Raw genomic sequence first — 11,526 nt, 5'->3', positions numbered from 1 at the left:
GCCATCACTTGTTTATGTATTGATGCTAACTTGTTGACAATGCTTTTTCTTAGAACTTTTTATCTTTGACATGAAAGATCCAAGTGATGTACAACCATAAGAATGAAAACTTTCTTATGATAATTCAATTTTGTGATTTTTTTTTTGTGTAATCCCAAGAGGGGGGGGGGTGAATTTGATAGTTTAAAAATTCTAGGTCAAATGTTCTACAATAGTACAACCTAGGGCATGTCTAGACAAGTATTAATTTGACAGATATATGAACAAATAATTTGCACAAGTATTATAGTTCCAGTATTTCCCAATCAACCACAAATTAATACTCAAATATTCAAGCAGTAATATCAACAGATAAAATAAGCAAGAAAATGAAGGAAAGGAAAAAGTATAAGGAAAGAGTGACACAGGGTTTTTATCGAGGTTCGGCCAACAGTGCCTACATCCCCGCCTCAAGCTCACTGGCAAGAGGATTCACTAAATGCTCACTTAACGAGCGAAGCGACTTCGTTTACAACCTCTCTTTATGAGGCAGAGACTCCCTAGCTCAAATTCTGGAGTTGAACCACACCATACAATACGGTGCTCTTAGCTCACTTAATCGGGCTTGAGCTACACTGGTGTACCTTATAGGTTAGTGCTTTCCTCTTCCGACGATCACACACCAAGAATACAACAATGATAAAATTTTGTATACAAGTAAGGTGCTTCTACAACAAGCAAATGTGTACAGCAATGAAGCTCAAATGCACTCTAGCATGATAAGAGATTAAGCTCAATAGAGATTTCGTAGTTTATATAATAACTCTAAAAAATGAATCAATGTATGAGACAATATGTGAGAGTATTTAGAAAATGACTATTGATTCAAGATGTATAATATTCACTAAGTGTATAATCAAAAAGTCTTAAGAACCCAAATAATATCTCAAATGTATTTTTCAAATATGGAGTATAAAAGATATTAGGATTTTAGCTTGCCAAAAATATTTTTCCAATGATCACAAAGCAAGCCTTTTGAAGCTTGCAACGAGTATGCAAAGATTCCCAAGCTAAAAAGAGTCTTCCCAAAAATATTTATGAATGAAATAGTGTGGGAAGAGCTCAAGCAAACTCTTTAAAAATTCATTTTCAAATATGAATGAATGAATGAGAGTATTAGCTTTGAAAATGAATGTAAGAATGCCCACAAGATTGAGTATTCAAACAATCTTCAAGTTACAATAAATTTGCAAATGAAGATGAAGAATACAATACTCTCTTTCTAGAAAGATTTAATCAATAGAGTGTAAGAGAGAGAATAAAAAAAAAGCTTGTAAATGTGGGAGTATGAAAGATATGTAAATGTCGGAGTATGAAAGAGACAGCACACAAAAAAATTCAGAGTTTCCTCGCTAATCAAAAGTTCTAATCACGTTTTGGAGTGGGCTATATATAGAGTCCCCGAGATTTTCTGCTGTTGGGAACACGCTTGTCATTTAAAATTTGTTTAATTAAAGAAATAATGATGATTTGTGGTAAAAATATCGGCTAACTTGAGAGGTCTGGTTGGCCGCCCAAAGCGCCGGTCGACTGGCCTTTAATAAAATTTTGAAAAAGCTTGAGGGCTCGGTCGGTTGGGTACAATGACAATCGGCTGAGCCAAGAAGGAAATCCAACCTTATAGAGGTTCGATCGGCCGAGGCACTCTTAGGTCATTTAGATCAGTCGGCCGATGATGGTTGGTCAGTTGGCCTTTTTTAAAAGTAAAAAGGATCGGTCGGCCGAGGGTTTACAAAAACAGCCCACGTGGCAAGGTCGGTCGACTAGGACATATGTACCTTGCATGGGACGGCCAAAACGAGGTCAGTGAAAAACCATGTTTTTGCCCTGATTTTGACTTTAAACAATTCAACCCTCTATGTGTGAATATGACCTTTGAGTTTAGGGGGTTTTCATGAAATGTTTTGGGACCTAAGGTCATTTTATGGTCTTTGTTGAGTTGTCAATCCCATCATGCATGTATGCATTATTACATACCCAAAATTAAATGCAATTACAATATAACATAGAAAATGTCTTCATTTTCTTTTTTGCCCTCCTGATTGCCATGTCATGTGCTGGTTTGAAGCGAAATTTTAACTTCTCATGGCTTTAATCGCATCTCGACTCCACGTTTCTTCTAATAAGAATTTGTTCACGCACTAAATGCACAAGTTAGATACTTTGAATTTTTCATAATCAAAACGAAATAAGACTTATAAAGTCAACAAATTTCAATACATAAAAAAATATTCAAACAATCTAGTCACTATGGTTGTACACCCATTTCCTTTTTTATTTTGATTCAAACATGAAATTTGTACAAACAATGGCAAGCAACATTACAAGTAGAATCTATTAGAGTTGTCAATTGTTTAATAGGCTTGATATTGCATTTGGCATGCATATGGTTCATAGACCATCAACCTAATTCACAAAAAAGAAATCATGTCTTTGCCCAAGTTTACTTGATTAGATGCAAATACCATAATACATGTTAATCTAAGGTGAGATATTTGGTATTGGTGACCCCAATGATAAAGTAGGGTAAGCTACACACTTAAACCTATGACTTATTTAAACTTGTTATCTTATTTGTAGCAGTGTACTTTGATAGGTATATTTATGTGAGTTTCAATATTGATTGTTTTGAAGAGCTTAGAGGACTAGTTGGGAAACACTCAGGTAGGGATACGAACACATGGTCTTCAATTGTATCTTAAGGAAGGAACACTTTTAAAACATGAAAGATTGCATAGAATAATTCATAATTGCCTTATATAAATGGATAGTCTACATAGATTTGTCTTGAAAAGAAGGTAGCGTGTCATGGGTGTGAATTTACAAGAACAATAGTTAATACCATTCACACATGTGTGGGCAATACTACATAATGCTCACGCGCACTTGAGGTAGAATGTGGTGCTTTGATGATGCATTTTGCACTTGAGATGCTTAAATTCTCTCAAATGAATTAGGTCATGACCTGACACCACTTTCTTCCAAATAATTTATCTAACAATTTGATGTTTGTTTGATGTAAAGTATTGAACAACTTGATTCAAGATGCAATTTAACATACCCCACCAATGATTTTCTTGAAGTAATGCAAACTATAAATCATTTAATAGTCATAAGATTATAGGAAAGATTGAAATATGTAGGATAGCCACTAAATCAGATATGAAAAATTGAAATATGTTGGATAACCACTAAATCAAATAGGAAAGATTAAAATATGTTGGAAACCCACTAGATCACACAGGAAACATCAAAATAAAGCCAACATATGCAACAACTTGAAAAAACACGATAAATTTCTCAAAGATCAAATTTTATTCATACGTCTATGTCTTCCTTTTCTTACAAAAGTCGTTAATATTATTTACAAAAACATCCCAATTTTTGCTTACTATAATTCAATATTAAATTGTACAAGCATATATTCTTCATAAATATTTCTTCAAAATATTTGTTTGAATCTTTTCCACATTAGTTGCGGCGAAGATAAATAAATTATTTTAGAAAGTAACATTTTCAAAGGTGCATTAAAGTCTTTTTTGGCTATTAACAAGAATAACTTCCCAAATTTTCTACAAGCATATGTCTAACTCTTCCCTCTTTTATTTCTTACACCCATTCTCAACCTCTTTAACATGTGAAAAACAGAGATCTGGATTCTTCATCCCTGACCAACCAAACCATGCCACGTGGCGAGGAAGAATGATTTTGTGTGAGTACCCACATGGATAAGTTAGGTCTACTATCCCAATCATAACATCTGCAGATCTTGGTTACACCATCTGAACGCAGCACGGTGTGGTTAGCTTCCACATCACAAATCAAATCACTCATATCCAAGTATGATTACCATTTGGAGGGCCCACTGGGCCTCTTCTACCGTGCGGCGGTTCGCAGCGGATCAGTGCTCTGGAGCAGGATCGCCGTTGATCCCGGAAAGTTTCCATTTTCCAGCGCGATCACAACCGGAGGAGTGGTTGACCGGGTAAGCTGGGTTTGACCGGGTTGGTGATTTGATTTGAATATTGAAGAAGTTAACAGCTGGACACCGTACCAGGACAAGGAGGTAAAATGCATGATGATGAGATTCCATTATTCCTTGTGTTGTGAGGCCCCCAAAGTAAAAAGAAAAAGATTGCAGGGCATATATAATTATTATTAATTATTAATTTATTAATTATTATTTATTATAATAAAAAAGAAAAAAGAAAAATGAGAAGTTATATGCTACAACACCATCAGCAGATCCTCTTGTCATTTCTGTAATCTGAGCCGTCCATGTGTTGATCACTTATCAATCCGATTGACTGAATTGAGTAACAGATTTTTTTAAAATTTTTTTTAATAAATATATAGATAAGATCGAGTAAATAGCTTGCATAATATTTTTATGAATATACTTAATTTCTAACGACAAACTTTATAAAAATCATATAAAATCACGTGACTCATTAGCCTGATGCGTCATGATTCACGAAATAGTTATTTTCGCATTAATTACGAAACACATGAATTGATTTGACTAATTTGTTATATTTAAAATGAAATTGTGAATAGTTTCACAAAATTATACTCAACATGAGGACTTATTTAATCATAAAAAAATTATTCTTAGTTTCATTTTATATTTAAAAAATTACAAAAAAATATTATGATACTATTCATTCATGAAAAATAAATTTATTTATTTATTTTTAAATATGTACAAAATTATAATTTTCTTATTTATCAGTTTTAAAAATTTGTACAGAAAAATTAGCAAAATTTTTTTTGTTTTTAAAATTTACTATGTAGAATTTAAAAAACTGAAAAATAAGATATCATTTAGTAATTATTTAATCTTTTTTTAAAAATAAAAAATTATATATGAAAACTAAAATAAATAAATTTATGAATTTATATAGATCTTTGGCCAGGTTTTAAATTTAAATTTATGTGAATTTGGGCAAAATTTAATATAAAATTGTATTAAATTTTACCCAAAATCTATATAAATCCAATTTCAATGAAATTCATATTCGTAAGTGAAGTGTTAATTTTTTTTTTTAAATCCTTAAAAATCCATAATAATTGCAAATTCTAAAATTAATTTTTTATATAAATATTTAAAAATTTTAAAAATAGTTAATTTTAAAATTTTTTTAAATTAATAAAATTAAATATATTTTTCACAAACAAATAAACCCTTAAGATTTTTTAAAAAAAATTGTATCACTAAGTTTACTGATGGCTGTAGTGGTGGGCCATTAAAATCAAGGGAGGGGGACCAGTGATGTTCATGAAGAATGATGGAGGTTAGGTGCAGGGTAAGTGTTCTGAAAAGAAATGAAGGGAGTTGGTTGGCACTGAGAAAAATGAGTGTATAACAGCAAAGAGAGGCCTGTTAAGAATAGTTGGCAAATGTGTCAGTAGATTAAAAAAAAAGAAAAGGATGTCAAAGAAGCAAGCTTGGGCTTGAAGAGAAGAACCTCCCAAGCTCTTCATAGATAATGAAACCACAGAAAATCATATAAAAATCAGAAGCATAGAAAAGGGAAAATTACAAGGAGTAAAGTTGTGGGGTGAAGGAAAGAAAGGAGATTAGGCGATTAGGTTCTGTAATAATTTAGCAGGAGCAGGAGCAGCAAGCCAGCAAGGGCAGTTGGCAGTAGTTAGTCTGTCTTTTAAATTCATGCATGTCACCTGTCAGCTTGAGTAGGTAAGCCAAGTCTCTCTCCCTCTCTCTAGCTCTCTCTCTAGGCTCCACTAGCGCAGCACATAGCATTGTCTTTGATCTGTATAAATTGGAATTTGATGCTTCCTTTGCCCTTTCTACGAGTACCCAGTTGGTGGATTGGTTTTCCCTTTCGAATTTAAGCAAGCACTCGATGCTCTCGAGGGTTTATGTCAAACACCCAGTTTAGGGGACTCTGCTGACACTCTGCCCATTCCCACTTCTGTGCAATTCGAGTAGAATTTGATGCTTTTTGGTCTTTCTTATAGGTACCCTTGTGAGAATATTTCAAGAGAATTTCTGCAATTGCCCTGATTCTTGGGGCTCTTGGGTGTTGATTCAAAGCTTCAACTAGTATTTACTCGAGATTGCATCTCCTCCGGGCATTATTCTCCTTCTCTCTTATTGATTGAGGCTTCAAGTGATCCTTCTGATTTGGGTCTCAGGTGAGAAGATTCAAAGCCCACTTAACATCAATCAATTGGGTGCTTCATTGGGTGGATGGAGTGAAATTTAGGTCTTGTATGAGCAAAAGGGAAAAAGGGGACCTGCTTTCTTTTTTGCTGCTCTGGGTGAGCTGTTACTTAGCTAGAATGCCATTTTCTGTCCGCTTTATGCTCTGAAACGTTTACTTTCCTGTCTATGTGAAGCATTTTTTCCCTTTTTATCCCCAACATTTGAGCAGGCTTGATCTTGGGGTTTCTGAAAGAAGGGTTGGGAAGCTGGTTTGTGTTGAGATTTTATGCCCAGTGCATTGGATTTCTCAGCTCCTTTTACTTTGTGACCGTGGGAGTCTTTTGCTTTAAGGCCTTCTCAGCTCTATAAAGCTGCCCTGTTCACTGTTTGAGTCCTGCAAGGCATTGCTAGCTATTTTTAGTCAAACTCTCTTCGCCATTATTTATATGGTTTCTTCCGTTAAATATCAATTTTCGTTCTTGGTTTGAGTAGGTGGTGAATTGTAGTTCCATTTCACTTGTATATAATTTATTCCTTCCCACACATTCCAAAGGTTTCATTGTCATGGGTGTGGATGAGAATGCTGACATTGGGGTTCATCCTGAAGGAGATAGTATTCTTAATTGTCCATCTTCAGCAATTAACACAAATCCACTGTCTGAGAAAGTTGCTGCAATGACAATGAGCTCCGTGCCCATTTTTAAACCTTCTAGCGGAGCAGACCCTTTCTTCTCTTCTGGTTGGGATCCTCTTGTTTCACTTGGTCAGGGTGAGATTGGGGGCTCCTCTATGGTTACACATGGTGGGTTTGCTAATTCTCCTTACCCTGTTGTGCTGGAAAATCATGGGATCAGTGGCACCTCCCACATGGTTCAGTATTCATCTGATTCGGGTTTTGTCGAGCTAATGCCGAAGCTCCCGTGCTTTGGAAGTGGAAACTTTTCTGAAATGGTTGGTTCCTTTTGCATACCGGAAATTGGGCAGATTGCTAATAGTGGGTGCCTTCCAATTTACCCCTTAAATAAGGATGCTGGTGCTGGAAAGGCCCCAGCAGATGGAGCACAATCTCAGGACTGCCAAATATCAGGAGAGGAAGCTGTGGGAGCTTCACCTAGTGGGAAGAGGAGAAAAAGAGGGTCTGATTCCCACCACCCATTTGATCCCAATAAGGTAAATTTTGTTATTTTTATGCCATATTGCTTACTATGTTGAAGAGAGATTTCTGCATTTTGATTTTTGTGCCTTAACCTAGCATAAATTCCTTTGTGACCTGCAATAGAATTCTGATGGGGAGCAGCAGAAAGATCTTTCTGGGGAGACTACTGAACTTCAAGAAGAACAAAATGATAAAAAACAGAAAGTTGCACAAAACACAGGTGCAAATTTGACTAATAAGCAAACGAGTAAACAATCCAAGGACAATTCTCAGAGTGAAGTTCCTAAAGAAAACTACTGCCATGTGAGAGCGAGACGGGGCCAGGCTACAAATAGTCACAGCCTTGCAGAAAGGGTACCTTCTTACACTATCCGTTAACTTTACTTGAATACCTTTGTATTTTATCTCGAACCTATTAACTATTTCTTCTTGCAGGTGAGAAGGGAAAAGATCAGTGAGCGGATGAAAATGCTTCAAGAACTTGTTCCAGGATGTAATAAGGTAACCAAAGATGGCTTATTAGTTTGCTTTGATTTCAAATATCGCTGTTTAAATTCTACATAATATTATTCTTTCATTTTAAACACTGATTAGTCTGGTGTCATTACCTAAGATCACTGGGAAGGCTGTAATGCTTGATGAGATTATCAACTACGTGCAGTCATTGCAACAGCAAGTTGAGGTATGCTACTCTGCTACTTCCAAGATTAGTCATTGTTTATCTAAAATTTCATTGAAGATTTATTTATGATACTGTTAGTTTCTTTTCTTCTGTTGGCTGTTGAAATTTAAAATACACTAAGCAACTATAAAATAAATTGGAAAGAAAACACAAAACCAATTAGACTGAGGTATGGGTATATTGCTTTCTTTAAAGAGAGTCATGCCCTCTGATTTAGGAAAGCTTATAAAATCAGTGCGGTAGAAATACTTTTGGACTGTTCCCCTAGAATATTACAATCCAATTAAATTGTATGATTAGTACCAATCCATCACAAAAGGAAGGACCTAGACCAAGAAACGCCTTTCTTTAAATAACCTGGCTATCTAGGATTAGGCCTTTGTGAGTGTTGTCTTGTTTGAAGCATATGGAGAATGAGTGTAATTAACTTTTTTATAGGCACATAGGGCCTTATTGAGCTCGTGATCACATTAATGTGAGTTGATCTTGAGAAAAGGAGATGCATGTGGATGTATTTGTGCATGATCCAATGTATCAATCATGAGAACTCATTTTCCAAAAGTCACTTCAAACTCCAAAATACATGCATGGTGCAATGCACAACATTAACCTTTAATATTAAAATGCATCCATGGATGCTAGGACCAAAATGTTGCTCATCATCCTCTCATAATGGACTTGGGCCTCATTCTGTGTAGATAAATATATTCAAACACTTTGAAAAGCTGGGTGATTGTGTTTTTTTTGACCTCCTTCCCCTCCCTGACGCATAATGCTCTCCCCCCCCCCCCCCCCCCCCCCAAAAAAAAAAAAACAACCATCCAAGTCTTTAGCTAAATTACCAGAACTTAGAATTTGTTGGCTTGATTTGATTGTCTTTTGCACTAAAAGGGAGTGTGACTAGCATAGAAAAGCTCTCTCACCCTTTTTTAGCAACTTTTTTTTCCTAAATAACCCATATTTGTTGTGTGCATTTTTATTTTCTCCCATGATTTTATTCTCCAGTCTTGATGCTATCAGCAAATAAATACTAATAAATAGGTTAAGTGTTTTCTTAACCTATCCTTTAAGCTTCAACATTGTGGCAACATGTACATATTCAAGGCCAATCAAGTTTTAAGGAGAAAATATTTACTAAGTTATGCTTCGTCTGTATATCATCTCACTTCTATAGAGGAAGGTTTTCTTAAATATAGTTTCCTTATTATATTTTGAAGAGGAAAATGATTTTCTTCTGGAAATTTTGAATCACTTGGTTGTTGCATGGCAGAAATTAAGAATGGGCTAATTTTTATATAGTTTTAAATTGGAGTTCATTGAATCCTCGTCCATTCTGAGTGTTGAATGCAACATGGCAACTGCCAGACTCCAAATACTCTTGAGGAACAGACTCCAAACTTGGGATGCACCTAATCTGATAGGTCCACTTCCAATTATTGTCTGCTTCTAGATGAATCGTGCGCAATGTGCTGCATACAGTGATTGAAGTTCTGGAGGTTGAGAAAATCTTTGTTTAGTGTATTATGCTTGCAAATCATTTTTAATCGTAAAACTCGACTTCATAATTATATGCATATGTTTAAAAGCAAATCAGCACTATTGTCCCAAATATGTAGATCTTATAGACATTCAATGAAGATGTACTTGCTGTCTTGTTGCAGTTTCTCTCAATGAAACTGGCCACTGTTAATCCAGAACTGAATATTGATGTAGAGCGGCTTCTATCCAAAGATGTAAGTTGAGTTGCAACATGGTAATTTGGAAATAAATCAGATAATTCAGTATGTTTAATTAACATTAATATTTTATAAACTTTATCTATATTTCTCCAGATTCTTCATTCTAGAGGCAACAATGCTGCTATTCTTGGATTTGGTCCCGGAATGAGCTCCTCTCCTTCTCACCCTTACCCACATGGAATTTCTCAAGGAAGCTTGTCAGGTATCCCTGGTATATCACAATTTCAACCGGTGCCACAGGTAACCATTTTGTCTTTTGTGTCATTTGACTCTCATCTTTTGCTTTTTAAATGCATTGATATGAATCAATCTTCTGATACACAGACCATCTGGGACAATGAGGTTCAAAATCTTTTCCAAATGGGATTTGATTCTAATCCAGCCATTGACAATCTAGGACCAAATGGTACATGCATTAAACTTATTTGAAATTAACATAGAATTTTCCTTTAAACATTTTCCTAACCTCTATACTGTGCTGCGTTTAACAGGGCGATCCAAATTAGAGCTATAGGGTTTCAAAAGAGAGATGAAAGGTTATTTACTTGTAACAGAGAATTCACATTTCCCTAAAGTGATGCACATTTTACTCGGCTAGAGAAGGGGGCAACATTGTCAGAGTTGTATAGGTTTTCAACTCCTAACCGTTTGTTCTTCGAATTTTTGCAGAAGGATGACTTGTTAAACTTACGAAACCATGTATATTCTGACAGCAAAAGTTAAACTTTATTTTGCAAAAAAGATTGTTTTCATTGGTCTTGTAGTGAAGCTTTCCGAGGGTTTGTGAAGAACTATTGCTGAAAAAATTCCTTGTAAGTGCATTCAAGTAAATAGATGGGTTGAGTGATTATTTTGAGTCACTTGTCAATCATTCAGGAACAAGCTCTATTATGTGACAATAAGCTCCCTCGAAGACCGCCGAGTTTCTCTATCATTTGCATCATTATTTTTACTTTTCAATTCCTCGTATGGTTGACTAATATAGTTGTAAATTTTAGTTTTCCATTTCCTAAGCATAGGGATAGATGGACAAAATGGTCAAAAAACATTAGGCCTTAGGGTGGAGTCTCTCTGTTTCTAGGGCAGGAGATTTGTTAGGTAAAATATGGATACTGTGACATTTTTTGCTCTCTATAATTAACAATTAGGTGAGGGCAGTTTTTCTTGCCCAACCTTACATTAAAAAAGGTCTACTTTGAAAAACTGCCAAGCAAAGACAGACAGGCTTGTCAATTGTAGAAGGGCCTGAAAAGGATGCAAGGTTAAATGCACCATTTTCTTTCCACATAGACCTAGAGAAGATTTTAGGCCAAGATTCAAAGACCCCATAGGGTAATGATTTTGAGTACCAAAATTTGCATCATACACTCTAAATTTAGGAGAGCTTATTAGGATAACCCAAGTGTTTTCTCAATAGGGAAAAATTAGGTAACGGACACCATCCCACGTTATGTGCCACAATAGGGGCAACTTCTAAGGGATGCATATGGTCAAGACAGTCTAAATTCATGTAGGCGTGTAAAGAAATATTTTAGAAAATTATTACAATAAGTTATGATTGACCGATAATTACGCATTGAATGGTGCAGTTATAAATTGTATTCACATAAATTCTATAATTTCAAGGTGGACACCTATACTTTTTGCACCTTCATTTGTACATGTGTTTACCGAATGACCATACAAATTCTCAAAACTACAAATAATAGCGCTAACAGAAAGAAAATTATATAGAAGTCAT

General features: G+C 35.2%; 1 protein-coding gene across 4 annotated transcripts; it reads left to right on the top strand.

Annotated features, from left to right (window-relative positions):
* The first annotated feature begins 5,433 nt into the window (after window positions 1-5,433).
* Window positions 5,434-10,656, top strand: LOC131161482 (transcription factor bHLH74-like). Of its 4 annotated transcripts, none has more exons than XM_058117270.1 (9): window positions 5,434-5,737; window positions 6,022-7,378; window positions 7,488-7,718; window positions 7,800-7,865; window positions 7,978-8,046; window positions 9,708-9,779; window positions 9,879-10,025; window positions 10,110-10,191; window positions 10,277-10,656. In XM_058117270.1, the coding sequence occupies exons 2-9, from the start codon at window positions 6,773-6,775 to the stop codon at window positions 10,297-10,299; spliced, it is 1,296 nt and encodes a 431-aa protein (XP_057973253.1). In that variant the 5' UTR covers window positions 5,434-5,737; window positions 6,022-6,772; the 3' UTR covers window positions 10,300-10,656. The 4 variants fall into 4 exon arrangements, with proteins under 4 accessions (XP_057973253.1, XP_057973255.1, XP_057973254.1 ...); XM_058117272.1 differs by having other exon boundaries at window positions 5,481-5,737; window positions 6,762-7,378; XM_058117271.1 differs by having other exon boundaries at window positions 5,481-6,324; window positions 6,438-7,378.
* The last annotated feature ends 870 nt before the right edge of the window (window positions 10,657-11,526 follow it).

Source organism: Malania oleifera, chromosome 8 (genome assembly GCF_029873635.1).
Source record: "Malania oleifera isolate guangnan ecotype guangnan chromosome 8, ASM2987363v1, whole genome shotgun sequence".
In the NCBI taxonomy this organism is placed as follows: domain Eukaryota; kingdom Viridiplantae; phylum Streptophyta; class Magnoliopsida; order Santalales; family Ximeniaceae; genus Malania; species Malania oleifera.
The sequence above is the reverse complement of the archived record's forward strand: the minus strand, read 5'-3'. Positions and strand labels throughout refer to the sequence as shown.

Excerpts from the sequence above, each read along its gene's own strand:
- LOC131161482 (XM_058117269.1), top strand. The coding sequence starts at position 6,773 with ATGGGTGTGGATGAGAATGCTGACATTGGGGTTCATCCTGAAGGAGAT. Across the intron at positions 8,047-9,707 it reads CATTGCAACAGCAAGTTGAG|TTTCTCTCAATGAAACTGGC; the intron begins GTATGCTACTCT and ends GTCTTGTTGCAG. Across the intron at positions 9,780-9,878 it reads AGCGGCTTCTATCCAAAGAT|ATTCTTCATTCTAGAGGCAA; the intron begins GTAAGTTGAGTT and ends ATATTTCTCCAG.